The sequence below is a fragment of the Phocoena sinus genome, chromosome 2, assembly GCF_008692025.1.
Source record: "Phocoena sinus isolate mPhoSin1 chromosome 2, mPhoSin1.pri, whole genome shotgun sequence".
NCBI classification, from domain to species: Eukaryota; Metazoa; Chordata; class Mammalia; order Artiodactyla; family Phocoenidae; genus Phocoena; species Phocoena sinus.
The window spans coordinates 98,691,842-98,709,402 of record NC_045764.1 but is presented as its reverse complement, the minus strand read 5'-3'; the positions used below and the strand labels follow the sequence as shown (position 1 = coordinate 98,709,402).

Here is a 17,561-nt window from a genome sequence, read left to right as displayed (position 1 = left end):
TTTTTGTGTGCTAATACTTCAACTAGAAATGTAAGAAAAAAGCAGTTTATGGGTGTCCTACAGAGATCCTCTCAATATCATTTATTCATCCTGAGGCGACTGAACAGATGCATTTCTTCTTGTTTCTCAATCTGTACTGCCATCATCTTCTAATACGTTTTGGTTGTATTATACCTGTGTTACTTAATATTTTTTCTCACTGCCATTTCTGTATTACTGCATTTCTCTTTTTCCTTAGAGTGAAGAATGTAAGTCTGATAGCAATCCAAGAGTCATTTTGGGTTGAAGTTTTTTCTGAATAATTTTATCCTTATTAACTGAAAACAATTTCCTTCTATTTTCAAAAACTATCTCTCCTCTACCACCTATTTCTATTCTGCGTATTTGAAACTGGGACCTCCCCGGATTTTTCTTCCATGTCTCTCAATTTTTCTCCATATTTTCCAAACTTTTTGTTATATATTCTGGGACATATCCTTGACTGGTAGGAAGTTATCAGATTATTAACTTATTCTTGTGTTTGAACTATATTATATGCCTCTGAACATCACGTTAACCTCAGGTTAAATACACTTACTTGTAGGAATCCAAATATTTTTTGAATGAATTTATCAATATGTTTGGAAACATCTTAATTTTCACTGAATTTTTAAATTTCACTCAAATATATTATTTAAACATAGTGAAAGAATGAAGGAAAAATAATGAAGACACTGCTTCTGGATGAGTTAGAAAAGGATTTTAAACTCTCCCTCCTCAAATCTTGTATAATGCAGACATAAAGTAATTAAATTGGATTTTTAAAAAATCAGTATGTCAATTTCTGAATATGACATTTAAAAGACATTCTATTTAAAGGATGATGTTATTAATGTGTAACACATTTAGACATGTCATTTTTCTATGAATGCCTTTAATCATGCCTATGAATCAGCTTTCTTATACAGAATTTTTATTTTATGTCTGGATTGAAATATCTTTTGATTGTGTTAAATGAACATATTTGTGGGGACAAAAGCCAAGAAAATGTGTCACTTGGGGAAAGAGAGGAAAATATTTTGTTTTCTTTTTTTCTTGGGATATTTTTGTTTACAGAGTGAGCATAGGTTGCTATCAAACTTCCAAATCTGAACAGTAGAGGTGACTTTGTCAGCATCACTTTGTTCCCAAAGTCAGTAGCTTTCCAAATCAGTGCAGTTGCCAGCTCACCTCTTTACTTACTGCTACATTTAGACACTTTAACAAAAGTCTATTGTTCACTTTAAGTGGTATCATTTCATTTTTATGTACTGTTTGTCTAAGGTGAATTTATTTATAAGTAAGAATTAATGTTTTAAAATGATTCTACTACTGAATTGCTTTAACAACAGTGAGAAATTATTTTCACAGTCACTAATTAAAAACTAAATGCAGCACCAGAATCCATCCAGTAAGTATTTGTTTTGCTTCAGCACTGAGAAACTATTAGAAATCCACTGGAAGTAATTTATTTTATAACCTATGACAAATGTCTATACTTAAATTTCTCACTTAAAAATTTAAAGCTAAGTAGCTTGAGAAAAGTACCTGTATGTTTACTTAATCCTTCAATAACAGAATTAAAACATAGGTATATCACTGACTTAGGGAGAGGCCATATAGAACAGAGGCTAAAAGCAGAAGCATAAAGGCCAGTTGCTTATGTGTATCCCACCAACTGACTAGTAGTATAAACTTGGCCTAGATAACTTCTAGTTAACCCAGTTTCATCATCTGTAAGATGGGGATAACAGTACTTAACTCACAGGATGGTTGTGATAATTGAGTTAATACAGGATCAGGCATATAGTAAATACTAAATAAAATTTAGCTAATTATTCACTCTTTATAGTGAGGAGATAATAGAGAATTGTCAGAAGATGCTAAATCAGTAGAGATATAAGTGTATTGTATAAAGTCATGTCATCTTCCAAAAGACCTATAAATAGAAATTCATAGGAGTAAGGGGTATATGAGGAAAATATAAACACCCCACTTTTCCTTAAATCCAACAAAAATAGGATCAAGAATATAATAAAGATACATGTATCAGTTAAATACAAAACCACTCCTTCTTCTTCTCACCGTGCCTTCTGTTATTCTCAAAGCTTTCCAACAATTCCCTTTATGACTTCAAACATTTCCTGTGTCCTATCTCCCAAAGACTAAACATATACATGCAATCACATGAAGCTGAGGAAACTGTAGACCCCAAAAAGAGAAATAAAGGGTACCAAATGTAACAAACTCCTATACTTTTTCATCCCTTTGTGATTTTGCACCGGGTTATGTAAAAATTCTTCAGGTTAAGCTTCCAGTTCCCTAAGCTGATGTTTAGACCTGTTCTTTTTACAATTCATCCCAAACTAATATTTTTTTAATTGAAGTATAGTTGAGTGATAATATTATATTAGTTTCAGGTATACAAACATAGTGATTCAATATTTTTATAGATTATATACCATATAAAGTTGTTATAAAATATTGGCTATATTCCCTGTGTTGTACATTACACCCTTGTATCTTATTTATTTTACATCTAGTAGCTTCTGTGTCTTAATCCCCTTCCTCTATCTTGTTCCAGTCCAATCTTTCTTCCCACTGGTAATGACTAGTTTTTTCTCTGTACTGTGAGTCTATTTCTGTTTTGTTATATTCATTCTTTTGTTTTGTTTTTTGGATTCCACATATAAGTAAAAACACAGAATTTTGCCTTTCTGTGTTTGACTTATTTCACTAAACATAATACCTTCCAGGTCCATCCCCATTGTTGTAAATGGCAAAATTGCATTCTTTTTTATGTCTGAGTAATATTCCATTGTGTATATATATTACATATATATGTATATATATCTCACATTCTCTCTATGCATTCATCTGTTCATGAACACTTAGGTTGCTCCCATATCTTGTCTTGGCTATTGTAAATAATGCTATGAACACTGGGGTTCAATGTTTTCAAATTTTTTGTGTTTTTGTTTCCTTCAGATATATACCTAGGAGTGAATATTGCTGGATCATGTGGTAATTTTATTTTTAATTTTTTAATATAAATGGTAAGAGTGGGCATCCTCGTCTTGTTCCTGATTTTAGAGGAAAAGCATTCAGCTGGAAAAAAAAAATCTAGGTTAAGTGTATTCCTCTCTTTCTCTCCCCTATCTTTTTTGCATAATTATGGGTATTATTTCCACTAGACTCTAAATTCTGTGAGTGCAGAATATAAACCTATTTCATTCTCTGTAGTAAACCCAGAATGTAGCATGGTACTTGGCACAGAATAGGCACTAAAAAGTGTTTGCTGAATACATGTTATGGAAAGAAGGAATCCTAGAGTTGGGCTGGACAAAAGAAGAAAAGGTGATAAAATAAAAAGGTGATAAGAGGAAAAAAGACTTAAAATTATTTATCAAGAAAGATAAATCAAATAAAAAGTCATTTGCTGGACATACTACCCAAAGCAATCTACAGATTTAATGTGATCCCTATCAAATTACCCATGACGTTTTTCACAGAACTAGAACAAATAATCCTAAAATTCATATGGAACCACAGAAGACCCAGAATTGCCAAAGCAATCCTGAAGAAAAAGAACAAAGCAGGAGGCATAACCCTCCCAGACTTCAGACAATACTACAAAGCTAAGTAATCAAAACAGTGTGGCACTGGCACAAAAACAAGATATATGGATCAATGGAACAGGATAGAGAGCCCAGAAATAAACCCACATGATTATGGTCAGTTAATCTTCAACAAAAGAGGCAAGAATATACAATGGGAGAAAGACAGTCTCTTCATCAAGTGGTGTTGGGAAAGTTGAACAGCCACATGTAAATCAATGAAGTTAGAACATGCCCTCACACTATACACAAAAATAAACTAAAAATAGCTCAAAGACTTAAACATAAGACATGACCCCATAAGACTCCTAAAAGAGCTCATAGGCAAAACATTCTCTGACATAAATCATACCAATGTTTTCTTAGGTCAGTCTCCCAAGGCAATAGAAATAAAAACAAAAATAAACAAATGGGACCTAATCAAACTTACAAGCTTTTGCACAGCAAAGGAACCATAAACAAAACAAAAAGACAACCTACAGAATGGGAGGAAATATTTGCAAATGATGTGAGCAATAAGGGCTTAATTTCTAAAATACAGAAACAGCTCATACAACTCAACAACAAAAAACAAAAAATCCAATCAAAAAATGGGCAGAAGACCTAAATAGACATTTCTCCAAAGAAGACATACAGATGGACAATAGGCACATGAAAAGATGTTTAACATCACTAATTATTAGAGAAATGCAAATCAAAATTACAAGGAGGTACCACCTCACATGGGTCAGAATGGCCATCACTAAAAAGTCTACAAATAACAAGTGCTGGAGAGGCTGTGGAGAAAAGGGAACCCTCCTACACTGTTGGTGGGAATGTAGGTTGGTCCAGCCACTGTGAAAAACAGTATGGAGGTTCCTCAGAAAACTAAAAATACAATTACCATATGATCCAACAATCCCACTCCTGGGCATATATCCAGACAAAACTATAATTAAAAAAGATACATGCACCCCTATGTTCATAGCAACACTATTCACAATAGCCAAGACATGGAAACAACCTAAATGTCCACTGACAGCTGAATGTATAAAGAAGATGTGGTACATATATACAATGGAATACTACTCAGCCATAAAAAGGACCAAAATAATGCCATTTGCAGCAACGTGGATGCAACTAGAGATTATCATACTAAGTGAAGTTAAGTCAGAAAGAGAAAGACAAATACCATATGATATCACTTATATGTGGAATCTAAAATATGACACAAATGAACCTATCTATCTATGAAACAGAATCATGGACATAGAGAACTGACTGGTGGTTGCCAAGGGGGAGGACTTTGGGGGAGGGATGGAGTAGAAGGCTGGGGTTAGCAGATGTAAGCATTTATACATAGAATGGATAAACAGCTAGGTTCTACTGTATAGCAGAGAGAACTATATACAATATCCTATGATAAGCCATAATGGAAAAGAATGTATTAAAAAAAAAAGAACATGTAATTCAGTATGTATAACTGAATTACTTTGCTGTACAGCAGTAATTAACACAACATTGTAAATGAACAATTAAAAAAATCATCTGAAACTAGTGCTACAAAATGATTGCTAAAAAATGAAGAATCCTCATAGATAACAATCTTTAATGTTGAGATTTTTTTCCTATGAATTGTTCCAAATGGGTAGGAGCTAAATTCCATTAGTCCAAGCAAGGATACATCCTTAGGAGTCAGTAAAAGATATTAGAATGTATAAATTAATGGTTTTGAGGAGCACTTAAGCATGGCAAACTATACTATCAGATGATTACAATATACATTAGTTATATTCACATTCAGAATGTGTTGATTTCAAAGAGTATAACACACAAATGTTATCTGGTAATATTTGCCATTCTTTAAAATCTAGGGAAATAGATTTGTGAAGGATGAGAAGAGTGTCAGCTTTCAAAAAAATTAATATAAGACACATGCATTCTCCATAAACTATTTATGTTAAGAAGCAACTCAGTCTTAATTTTAATATTACTTAAGCTCAGCTGTGAAATTTTAAATTCCTAAATTTAGATTTCTAAACTCCTCTGGCAAAATTTGTCTTCTTTGGGGGTTATTAAATCAATTAACCTTGCAAAGGGAAGGTTAAAAGGACTTCGGTAGGCTACAATCTCACAGCATGAAAGAGAACAGGCAGAAACCTGAGTGAACTGCTGGTAGGGTTCAAGGAAAGGCTTAAACTAGCAGATGATCAGCTCTGTTCTTGCTAAAATTTGGCAAAGAATTACACTGTGGTTTCTTCAGATGACAGCATCATAATTCATTTAGCTCTCCCCCTACCTTTTCACAAAAAGGCCAAAACCCCATAGGAAATGTGAGCACTGACATTTTCTACCCAGGATCAAAAACTGACTATTTTGCCAGAAATTGAAAACAATATAGCTAAAACAGTAAATACATAGCAATGTGTTGAAAGAAATAGGCTGCTGGACTGGCCAGTGACATAATCCATCATTTCTATTTTAACTTCTGATAGATAGAAAGGTTAAAAAAAACAAAGATAAATATACGTTTGGACTGGCAGATTTCCATGCAAATATAATGAAAACCAAATAAATTTTAAAGAATCTCTTTGCATTAATTTACAGATTATGACCTAAAGATTTACACTAAACACTGTGCCTTTTTTTTTTTTTAATTTATTTTTAACATCTTTATTGGGGTATAATTGCTTTACAATAGTGTGTTAGTTTCTGCTTTACAACAAAGTGAATCAGCTATACATATACATATGCTCCCATGTGTCTTCCCTCCTGCGTCTCCCTCCCTCCCACTCTCCCCATCCCACCCCTCCAGGCCGTCCCAAAGCCCCGAGCTAATATCCCTGTGCCCTGCGGCTGCTTCCCCCTAGCTATCTACCTTACTACGTTTGTTAGTGTGTATATGTCCATGACTCTCCCTCGCCCTGTCAAAACTCACCCTTCCCCCTCCCCATATCCTCAAGTCCGTTCTCCAGTAGGTCTGCGCCTCTATTCCTGTCTTATCCCTAGGTTCTTCATGACATTTTTTTCCTTAAATTCCATATATATGTGTTAGCATACGGTATTTGTCTTTTTCTTTCTGACTTACTTCACTCTGTATGACAGACTCTAGGTCTGTCCATCTCATTACAAATAACTCAATTTCATTTCTTTTTAAGGCTGAGTAATATTCCATTGTGTATATGTGCCACATCTTCTTTATCCATTCGTCCGATGATGGGCGCTTAGGTTCTTTCCATCTCCGGGCTATTGTAAATAGAGCTGCGATGAACATTTTGGTACATGACTCTTTTTGAATTTTGGTTTTCTCAGGGTATATGCCCAGTAGTGGGATTGCTGGGTCATATGGTAATTCTATTTGTAGTTTTTTAAGGAACCTCCATACTGTTCTCCATAGTGGCTGAACCAATTCACATTCCCACCAGCAGTGCAAGAGTGTCCCCTTTTCTCCACACCCTCTCCAGCATTTATTGTTTCTAGATTTTTTGATGATGGCCATTCTGACTGGTGTGAGATGATATCTCATTGTAGTTTTGATTTGCATTTCTCTAATGATTAATGATGTTGAGCATTCTTTCATGTGTTTGTTGGCATTCTGTATATCTTCTTTGGAGAAATGTCTGTTTAGGTCTTCTGCCCATTTTTGGATGGGGTTGTTTGTTTTTTTGTTATTGAGCTGCATGAGCTGCTTGTAAATTTTGGAGATTAATCCTTTGTCAGTTGCTTCATTTGCAAATGTTTTCTCCCATTCTGAGGGTTGTCTTTTGGTCTTGATTATGGTTTCCTTTGCTGTGCAAAAGCTTTGAAGTTTCATTAGGTCCCATTTGTTTATTTTTGTTTTTATTTCCATTACTCTAGGAGGTGGGTCAGAAAGGATCTTGCTGTGATTTATGTCATAGAGTGTTCTTCCTATGTTTTCCTCTAAGAGTTTGATAGTTTCTGGCCTTACATTTAGGTCTTTAATCCATTTTGAGCTTATTTTTGTGTATGGTGTTAGGGAGTGATCTAATCTCATACTTTTACATGTACCTGTCCAGTTTTCCCAGCACCATTTATTGAAGAGGCTGTCCTTTCTCCACTGTACATTCCTGCCCCCTTTATCAAAGATAAGGTGTCCATATGTGCGTGGGTTTATCTCTGGGCTTTCTATCCTGTTCCACTGATCTATCTTTCTGATTTTGTGCCAGTACCATACTGTCTTGATTACTGTTGCTTTGTAGTATAGTCTGAAGTCAGGGAGCCTGATTCCTCCAGCTCCTTTTTTCGTTCTCAAGATTGCTTTGGCTATTCGGGGTCTTTTGTGTTTCCATACAAATTGCGAAATTTTTTGTTCTAGTTCTGTGAAAAATGCCAGTGGTAGTTTGATAGGGATTGCATTGAATCTGTAGATTGCTTTGGGTAGTACAGTCATTTTCACAATGTTGATTCTTCCCATCCAAGAACATGGTATATCTCTCCATCTATTTGTATCATCTTTAATTTCTTTCATCAGTGTCTTATAATTTTCTGCATACAGGTCTTTCGTATCCTTAGGTAGGTTTATTCCTAGATATTTGATTCTTTTTGTTGCAATGGTAAATGGGAGTGTTTTCTTGATTTCACTTTCAGATTTTTCATCATTAGTATATAGGAATGCCAGAGATTTCTGTGCATTAATTTTGTATCCTGCTACTTTACCAAATTCATTGATTAGCTCTAGTAGTTTTCTGGTAGCATCTTTAGGATTCTCTATGTATAGTATCATGTCATCTGCAAACAGTGACAGCTTTACTTCTTCTTTTCCGATTTGGATTCCTTTTATTTCCTTTTCTTCTCTGATTGCTGTGGCTAAAACTTCCAAAACTATGTTGAATAAGAGTGGTGAGAGTGGGCAACCTTGTCTTGTTCCTGATCTTAGTGGAAATGCTTTCAGTTTTTCACCATTGAGGATGATGTTTGCTGTGGGCTTGTCATATATGGCCTTTATTATGTTGAGGAAAGTTCCCTCTATGCCTACTTTCTGGAGGGTTTTTATCATAAATGGGTGTTGAATTTTGTCGAAAGCTTTCTCTGCATCTATTGAGATGATCATATGGTTTTTCTCCTTCAATTTGTTAATATGGTTTATCACATTGATAGATTTGCGTATATTGAAGAATCCTTGCATTCCTGGAATAAACCCCACTTGATCATGGTGTATGATCCTTTTAATGTGCTGTTGGGTTCTGTTTGCTAGTATTTTGTTGAGGATTTTTGCATCTATGTTCATCAGTGATATTGGCCTGTAGTTTTCTTTCTTTGTGACATCCTTGTCTGGTTTTGGTATCAAGGTGATGGTGGCCTCGTAGAAGGAATTTGGGAGTGTTCCTCCCTCTGCTATATTTTGGAAGAGTTCGAGAAGGATAGGTGTTAGCTCTTCTCTAAACGTTTGATAGAATTCACCTGTGAAGCCATCTGGTCCTGGGCTTTTGTTTGTTGGAAGATTTTTAATCACAGTTTCAATTTCAGTGCTTGTGATTGGTCTGTTCATATTTTCTATTTCTTCCTGATTCAGTCTTGGCAGGTTGTGCATTTCTAAGAATTTGTCCATTTCTTCCAGATTGTCCATTTTATTGGCATAGAATTGCTTGTAGTAATCTCTCATGATTTTTTTTATTTCTGCATTGTCAGTTGTTATTTCTCCTTTCTCATTTCTAATTCTATTGATTTGAGTCTTCTCCCTTTTTTTCTTGATGAGTCTGGCTAGTGGTTTATCTATTTTGTTTATCTTCTCAAAGAACCAGCTTTTAGTTTTATTGATCTTTGCTATCGTTTCCTTCATTTCTTTTTATTTCTGATCTGATTTTTATGATTTCTTTCCTTCTGCTAGCTTTGGGGCTTTTTTGTTCTTCTTTCTCTAATTGCTTGAGGTGCAAGGTTAGGTTGTTTATTCGAGATGTTTCCTGCTTCTTAAGGTGGGCTTGTATTGCTATAAACTTCCCCCTTAGAACTGCTTTTGCTGCATCCCATAAGTTTTGGGTCGTTGTGTCTCCATTGTCATTTGTTTCTAGGTATTTTTTTATTTCCTCTTTGATTTCTTCAGTGATCACTTCATTATTAAGTAGTGTATTGTTTAGCCTCCATGTGTTTGTATATTTTACAGATCTTTTCCTGTAATTGATATCTAGTCTCATGGCGTTGTGGTCAGAAAAGATACTTGATACAATTTCAATTTTCTTAAATTTACCAAGGCTTGATTTGTGACCCAAGATATGATCTATCCTGGAGAATGTTCCATGAGCACTTGAGAAAAATGTGTATTCTGTTGTTTTTGGATGGAGTGTCCTATAAATATCAATTAAGTCCATCTTGTTTAATGTATCATTTAAAGCTTGTGTTTCCTTATTTATTTTCATTTTGGATGATCTGTCCATGGGTGAAAGTGGGGTGTTAAAGTCCCCTACTATGAATGTGTTACTGTCAATTTCCCCTTTTATGGCTGTTAGTATTTGCCTTACGTATTGAGGTGCTCCTATGTTGGGTGCATAAATATTTACAATTGTTATATCTTCTTCTTGGATCGATCCCTTGATCATTATGTAGTGTCCTTCTTTATCCCTTTTAATAGTCCTTATTTTAAAGTCTATTTTGTCTGATATGAGAATTGCTACTCCAGCTTTCTTTTGGTTTCCATTTGCATGGAATATCTTTTTCCATCCCCTTACTTTCAGTCTGTATGTGACTCTAGGTCTGAGGTGGGTCTCTTGTAGACAGCATATATAAGGGTCTTGTTTTTGTATCCATTCAGCCAATCTGTGTCTTTTGGTGGGAGCATTTAGTCCATTTACATTTAAGGTAATTATCGATATGTATGTTCCTATTCCCATTTTCTATATTGTTTTGGGTTTGTTATTATAGGTCGTTTCCGTCTTTTGCATTTCTTATCTAGAGAAGTTCCTTTAGCATTTGTTGTAAAGCTGGTTTGGTGGTGCTGAACTCTCTCAGCTTTTGGTTGTCTGTAAAGGTTTTAATTTCTCCATCAAATCTGAATGAGATCCTTGCCTGGTAGAGTAGTCTTGGTTGCAGGTTTTTCTCCTTCATCACTTTCAGTATGTCCTGCCACTCCCTTCTGGCTTGTAGGGTTTCTGCTGAGAGATCAGCTGTTAACCTTATGGGGATTCCCTTGTGTGTTATTTGTTGTTTTTCCCTTGCTGCTTTTAATATGCTTTCTTTGTATTTAATTTTTGATAGTTTGATTAATATGTGTCTTGGCGTATTTCTCCTTGTATTTATCCTGTATGGGACTCTCTGTGCTTCCTGGAGTTGATTAACTATTTCCTTTCCCATATTAGGGAAGTTTTCAACTATAATCTCTTCAAATATTTTCTCAGTCCCTTTCTTTTTTTCTTCTTCTTCTGGAACCCCTATAATTCGAATGTTGGTGCGTTTAATGTTGTCCCAGAGCTCTCTGAGACTGTCCTCAGTTCTTTTCATTCTTTTTTCTTTATTCTGCTCTGCAGTAGTTATTTCCACTACTTTATCTTCCAGGTCACTTATCCGTTCTTCTGCCTCAGTTATTCTGCTATTGATCCTATCTAGAGTACTTTTAATTTCATTTATTGCATTGTTCATTGTTGCTTGTTTCATCTTTAGTTCTTGTAGGTCCTTGTTAACTGTTTCTTGCATTTTGTCCATTCTACTTCCAAGATTTCGGATCATCCTTACTATCATTATTCTGAATTCTTTTTCAGGTAGATTGCCTATTTCCTCTTCATTTGTTAGGTCTGGTGGGTTTTTATCTTGCTCCTTCATCTGCTGTGTGTTTTTCTGTCTTCTCATTTTGCTTATCTTCCTGTGTTTGGGGTCTCCTTTTTGCAGGCTGCACGTTCGTAGTTCCCGTTGTTTTTGATGTCTGTCTCCAGTGGCTAAGGTTCTTTCAGCGGGTTGTGTAGGCTTCCTGGTGGAGGGGACTAGTGCCTGTGTTGTGCTGGATGAGGCTGGATCTTGTCTCTCTAGTGGGCAGGTTCACGTCTGGTGGTGTGTTTTGGGGTGTCTGTGGCCTTGTTATGATTTTAGGCAGCCTCTCTGCTAATGGGTGGGGTTGTGTTCCTGTTTTGCTAGTTGTTTGGCATAGGTTGTCCAGCACTGTGGCTTGCTGGTCGTTGAGTGAAGCTGGGTGCTGGTGTTAAGATGGAGGTCTCTGGGATATTTCCACCGTTTAATATTATGTGGAGCTGGGAGGTCTCTTGTTGACCAGTGTCCTGAAGTTGGCTCTCCTACCTCAGAGGCAGAGCCCTGCCTCCTGGGCTGGAGCACCAAGAGCCTTTCATCCACACGGCTCAGAATAAAAGGGAGGAAAAGTAGAGAGAATTATTAGAAGTATGAGGAAAGAAAGAAGGAAAGGAGGAAAGGAAGTAAGGAAGAAAGAAGCAAAGAAGGAAAGAAAGGAGGGAGGGAGGGAGGAAGGAAGGAAGGAAGGAGGGAAAGAAGGAGAAAATGTAGAGAGAATTAGTAGAAGTATGAGGAAAGAAAGAGGGAAAGGAGGAAAGGAAGGAAGGAAGAAAGAAGCAAAGAAGGAAAGAAAGGAGGGAGGGAGGGAGGGAGGGAGGAAGGAAGGAAAGAAGGAGGGAAAGAAGGAGAAAATGTAGAGAGAATTAGTAGAAGTTTGAGGAAAGAGAGAAGGAAAGGAGGAAAGGAAGGAAGGAAGAAAGAAGCAAAGAAGGAAAGAAAGGAGGGAGGGAGGGAGGAAGGAAGGAAGGTAGGAGGGAAAGAAGGAGAAAATGTAGAGAGAATTAGTAGAAGTTTGAGGAAAGAAAGAAGGAAAGGAGGAAAGGAGGAAAGGAAGGAAGGAAGAAAGAAGCAAAGAAGGAAAGAAAGGAGGGAGGGAGGGAGGGAGGAAGGGAGGAAGGAAGGAGGGAAAGAAGGAAAAAAGACAGAAAGAAAGAAGATACAGTAAAAATAAAATAAAGTATAATATAGTTATTGTACTAAAAAATATTTAGAAAGAAAAAAAAAAAAAAAGAACAGATAGAACCCTAGGACAAATGTTGGAAACAAAGCTATACAGAGAAAATCTTACACAGAAGCATACACATACATGTTCACAAAGAGAGGCAAAGGGGGAAAAATCATAAATCCTGCTCCCAGAGACCACCTCCTCAACCTGGGGTGATTCGCTGTCTAAAGGAGGGAAGGAAGGAAGGAAAGAAAGAAAGAACGAAGGTAAAGTACAATAAAGTTATTACAATTAAAATTAATTATTAAGAAAAAAAAAATTTTTTTTTAAAAAAATACCATGGACGGATAGAGCCCTAGGACAAATGTTGGAAGCAAAGCTATACAGAGAAAATCTTACACAGAAGCATACACATACACGTTCACAAAGAGAGGCAAAGGGGGAAAATCATAAATCCTGCTCCCAGAGACCACCTCCTCAATTTGGGGTGATTTGTTGTCTAAAGGAGGGAAGGAAGGAAGGAAGGAAAGAAAGAAAGAACGAATGTAAAGTACAATAAAGTTATTACAATTAAAATTAATTATTAAGAAAAAAAAAAGTTTTTTTTAAAAAAACCATGGACGGATAGAGCCCTAGGACAACTGTTGGAAGCAAAGCTATACAGAGAAAATCTTACACAGAAGCATACACATACACGTTCACAAAGAGAGGCAAAGGGGGAAAAATCATAAATCCTGCTCCCAGAGACCACCCCCTCAACCTGGGGTGATTCGCTGTCTAAAGGAGGGAAGGAGGGACGGAAAGAAAGAAAGAAAGAACGAAGGTAAAGTTCAATAAAGTTATTACAATTAAAATTAATTATTAAAAAAAAAATTTTTTTTTTTTTAAAAAAAAACCATGGACGGATAGAGCCCTAGGACAAATGGTGGAAGCAAGAGTATACAGACAAGATCTCACACAGAAGCATACACGCACACATTCACAAAAAGAGGAAAAGGGAAAAAAATCACAGATCTCGCTCCTAAATTCCCCCTCTTCAATTTGGGATCACTCCCTGTCTATTCAGGTATTCCACAATGCAGGGCACATCAAGTTGATTGTGGAGCTTCAATCCGCCGCCTCCGCGGCTGCCAGGAGAGACCTCCCCCTCTCCTCCCTGCTCTCACAACTCACAGGAGCTCAGCTTTGTACCCGGCCCTGCCCCTGCACGCAGATCGCTGGAGGGCGTCTGTTTTTTGCTCAGACAGGACGGGGTTAAAGGAGCCGCTGATTCGGGAGCTCCGGCTCACTCAGGCCGGGGGTTGGGGGATGGGGGAAGGAGGGGCACTGCGTGCGGGGCGGGCCTGCGGCGGCAGAGGCGGCGTGACGCTGCACCAGCCTGAGACCCGCCGTGCGTAGTCCCGGGGAAGTTGTTCCTGGATCCCGGGAACCTGGCAGTGGCGGCCTGCACAGGCTCCGCGGAAGAGGGGCGCGGAGAGTGACCTGTGCTCGCACACAGCCCCCCTGGTGGCGGCAGCAGCAGCCCCAGCGTCTCCCGCCCGTCTCTGGGGTCCGCGGTTTCAGCCGCGGCTCGCGCCCGTCTCTCGGGCTCGCGCTTCCCGCCGCGGCTCGCGCCCGTCTCGGGGGCTCGCGCCCTCAGCCGCGGCTCGCGCCCGTCTCTGGGGTTCGCGCTTTTAGCCGCGGCTCGCGCCCGTCTCTGGAGTTCCTTTAAGCAGCGCTCTTAAACCCCTCTCCTCGCGCACCAGGAAACAAAGAGGGAAGAAAAAGTCTCTTGCCTCTTCGGCCGGTGCAGGCTTTTCCCCGAACTCCCTCCCGGCTAGTCGTGGCGCACCAACCCCTTCAGGCTATGCTCAAGCCGCCAACCCCAGTCCTCTCCCTGCGCTCCGTCCAAAAGCGAAACCCGAGCCTCAGCTCGCAGCCCCGCCCGCCCCGGCGGGTGAGCAGACAAGCCTCTCGGGTTGGTGAGTGCCGGTCGGCACCGATCCTCTGTGCGGGAATCTCCCCGCTTTGCCCTCCACACCCGTCGCTGTGCACTACTCCGCGGTCCCGAAGCTCCCCCCTCCGCCTCCCGCAGTCTCCGCCCGCGGAGGGGCTTCCTAGTGTGTGGAAACTTTTCCTCCTTCACAGCTCCCTCCCACTGGTGCAGGTGCCGTCCTTATTCTTTTGTCTCTGTTTTTTCTTTTTTCTTTTGCCCTACCCAGGTACGTGGGGAGTTTCTTGCCTTTTGGGAGCTCTGAGGTCTTCTGCCAGCCTTCAGTAGGTGTTCTGTAGGAGTTGTTCCACGTGTAGATGTATTTCTGGTGTATCCGTGAGGAGGAAGGCGATCTCCACGTCTTACTCTTCCGCCATCTTCCCCTAGACCCTAACACTGTGCCTTTAAGGCAAGTTTGATTATACATTTCTATCTGATTTCCAGGCAGTTAAAAGCTAGCTTAAGGGCCATCTAGAAGGCATGATTTCTTTTCTTTCCACAAAATGCTAAAGCTTCTTTATCATTCTGTATTCAGTCATGAATTCAGCTGCACAAGCCAAATGTAAAGATTTTATGGGCTGATCTATCATGCGAAGTCGTGAACAAGAATACAAGCCTATCGCTTCTCGGCCTTTTGGCTAAGATCAAGTGAAGAATACAAGCCTACTCATGCAGTCACTAAGAGTGATTTCCATTTTTATGAATGAAAAAGAATCTTGCATAAACACTGTTTATTTAAAGTTTTAAATAAAGAAAGATACAAAACAAAATGGGAGCATTTTGTTTTATATGTCAGTATCTTACAAGAGGACAAAGTAAGGAAACTGGCTCACATGATTCCCAAGACAGCAGTATCTCCTTTGCATTAAGTACGTAAATGAGATTTATGGCCACTGACCTAATCTTAGATGCCAAAATGTACAGTACGAACAGCCTTCTGAAAAGCTTAATTTAAAATTATGATGTTAACAAAAGCACTTTAGGAAGCAGACAACACACCCAGCATACATGCACACGTTAATCTAAGATACATGACTACAGAAAGAAGCCATGGTTATTTGCATAAAGCTTTAGAATACATTTCAGAGATAATTCAAACACACAGGTTTTACTTTTTTTCCCTATCACCTTGATGTTTATGAATTTCCAAATAAATACATTATCACTAGACAGTTGATTTTCATCACTAAAGATCACTTAATACCAGACATTCATTCATAGATTCTGGTTTGGGGAAGGCTTAGAATTAAAATAAATAAATAAACCTGTTAATTGTTTTTCTGAATTTTAAAAGCAGTTTCCTTACTCACTAAGTACTAACTAAATTAGCACCTTGTAGAGAAGAAAACGCTTGAGCTGCTGCAATTATAACACTTTCTTCACTGAATGAGAGAAAGGCGGCTATGATGCCGTTAATCCACTGGTAACCACTTGGAGATTTTCCTGAGCTCATTGATTTTTGACCTGAAAAAGAAAAAAAAGAAAGAATAAGAAAGAAAGAAAAAAAAAACAGTAAATGAAACCTATAATGACAGATGTCAAATCAACACTTTCCTAATATAGTTCCATAAAACAGAACTCCTGGGAGGAAAATAACATCCGGCAGAATAAAATGTCAAGTTAAAGAAACACATTCCTTCCCTTATCACTGGGTTTTAACAAGTGAATTATGCATAGTTAGAGGAGGTAAACATATAGTAACAGATGTTTTTCAAATGATTTCAAAAGTTTTTAACTTTTAAATATAGTTGAAGCTCTGAAATGTATTAATACATTTCAGGTATACATAAATATATCATCCCTGAAAGAGATAAATTATGCTACCATGTAACTTGTGCATAGGGTTAAAAAGATTTTTAAAGAGTACCATTAAAAAATTGAAGTTAAAATGCAGGATTAAAAAGAACACTGGGTTTTATAAGTTATCTGTACATTCAATTCTAAATTCCTGTCTTAGTTTAGACTGTCCCAAAAGAGAGTCTAAAATAAGAACTTGGATGTAGGTAACTTATTTGGGAGGTAAATCACAAAAAGCTGACAGAGAAGGCATGGAGAGCAAGACAGGAGAGGAAAAGCCAACAATGCTACTGAGTGGGTTAATGATCTGAGCAACCAAGGATCAATTCTACTGGGAATTCTCTGAGGAGCTCTGTAGAAGGTGGCTCAGATTGCTCATCTGAAGGATATCAGGCCGGTGTACTTATTCACAATATCCTGTCCCCCATTAGTCGAACGCTGCTGCAAGTGCCAATATCTCCCTCACTCTTCCAGGCTTCCTTGGCACAAGGGCTGAGTAAGCTCCCTTGGTTTCAGAGGAAGCCCTGAGGCAGAATGGAGAAATGCACATCCCAAGTTTTGGTAGAACATTGTTAGTGTGCCCAAAACTATTTGGCAGTGCTCGACAGCATGTGACAAGGGCACCAAAAACCTGTGCCTCAGATGCCAGGTCACCTACAAAAGTTATCACTGCATTACTGTGAATCAGCTCACAAGATGGAGATTAGTAAGGCTCTTTATAAATCTAAAGTTTTTACATTCTAATATACATTATTATTCCTAATTTTAAAAATCTGAAAACAATCTAATTTATAAAAATGATTTATGTGTTCGTATAACCAATACAATTTCCTTTTTTTTTTTTTTTGGTGTGTGTGTGTGTGTGTGTGTGTGCTTTCAGAAGAAATTCATGTTTAAACTAGGCAAAAGGATAAATTTGAAGTTTAAAGAAAAAGAAGCCACTGATGCTAAAAGACAGAAAGAGAAAGTATCACCTAAATAGGTATTATGACAACTAATTTTCACATTGTTTCTATACTACAAAATTATTTAAATTGAAAATAATATAATTTGATCAGTTTTATTCTTTTTTATCTCAGTAAAGAACAATCTGGTTTGGATTAACTCCACATTTTTCAACTAGCTGCTTTAGCATCATGAACAAACACATTGTCTTAATTGTACTTTTTTTTTTAAAGGCCATATATCATAGTGCTTAAAATTGCTCAGGCCTTGGGGTCAGATGCCTATGTTTGAATTGTGTCTCTGCAACTAACCAGCTGTA

The 17,561-nt window shown here is 37.8% G+C and overlaps 1 protein-coding gene across 5 annotated transcripts in view; it reads right to left on the bottom strand.

Annotated features, from left to right (window-relative positions):
- Positions 1–17,561, bottom strand: part of DPH6 (diphthamine biosynthesis 6) — a 465,669-nt gene that overhangs the window by 244,538 nt on the left and 203,570 nt on the right. For 4 of the 5 annotated variants that reach the window (XM_032623457.1, XM_032623458.1, XM_032623459.1 and 1 more), the window contains one exon: positions 15,833–15,964. In XM_032623457.1, the coding sequence (XP_032479348.1) occupies positions 15,833–15,964 (132 nt within the window). Of the gene's footprint in view, positions 1–15,281; positions 15,965–17,561 lie in introns of those variants that run through there. The other variant, XM_032623460.1, reaches the window with a different exon arrangement.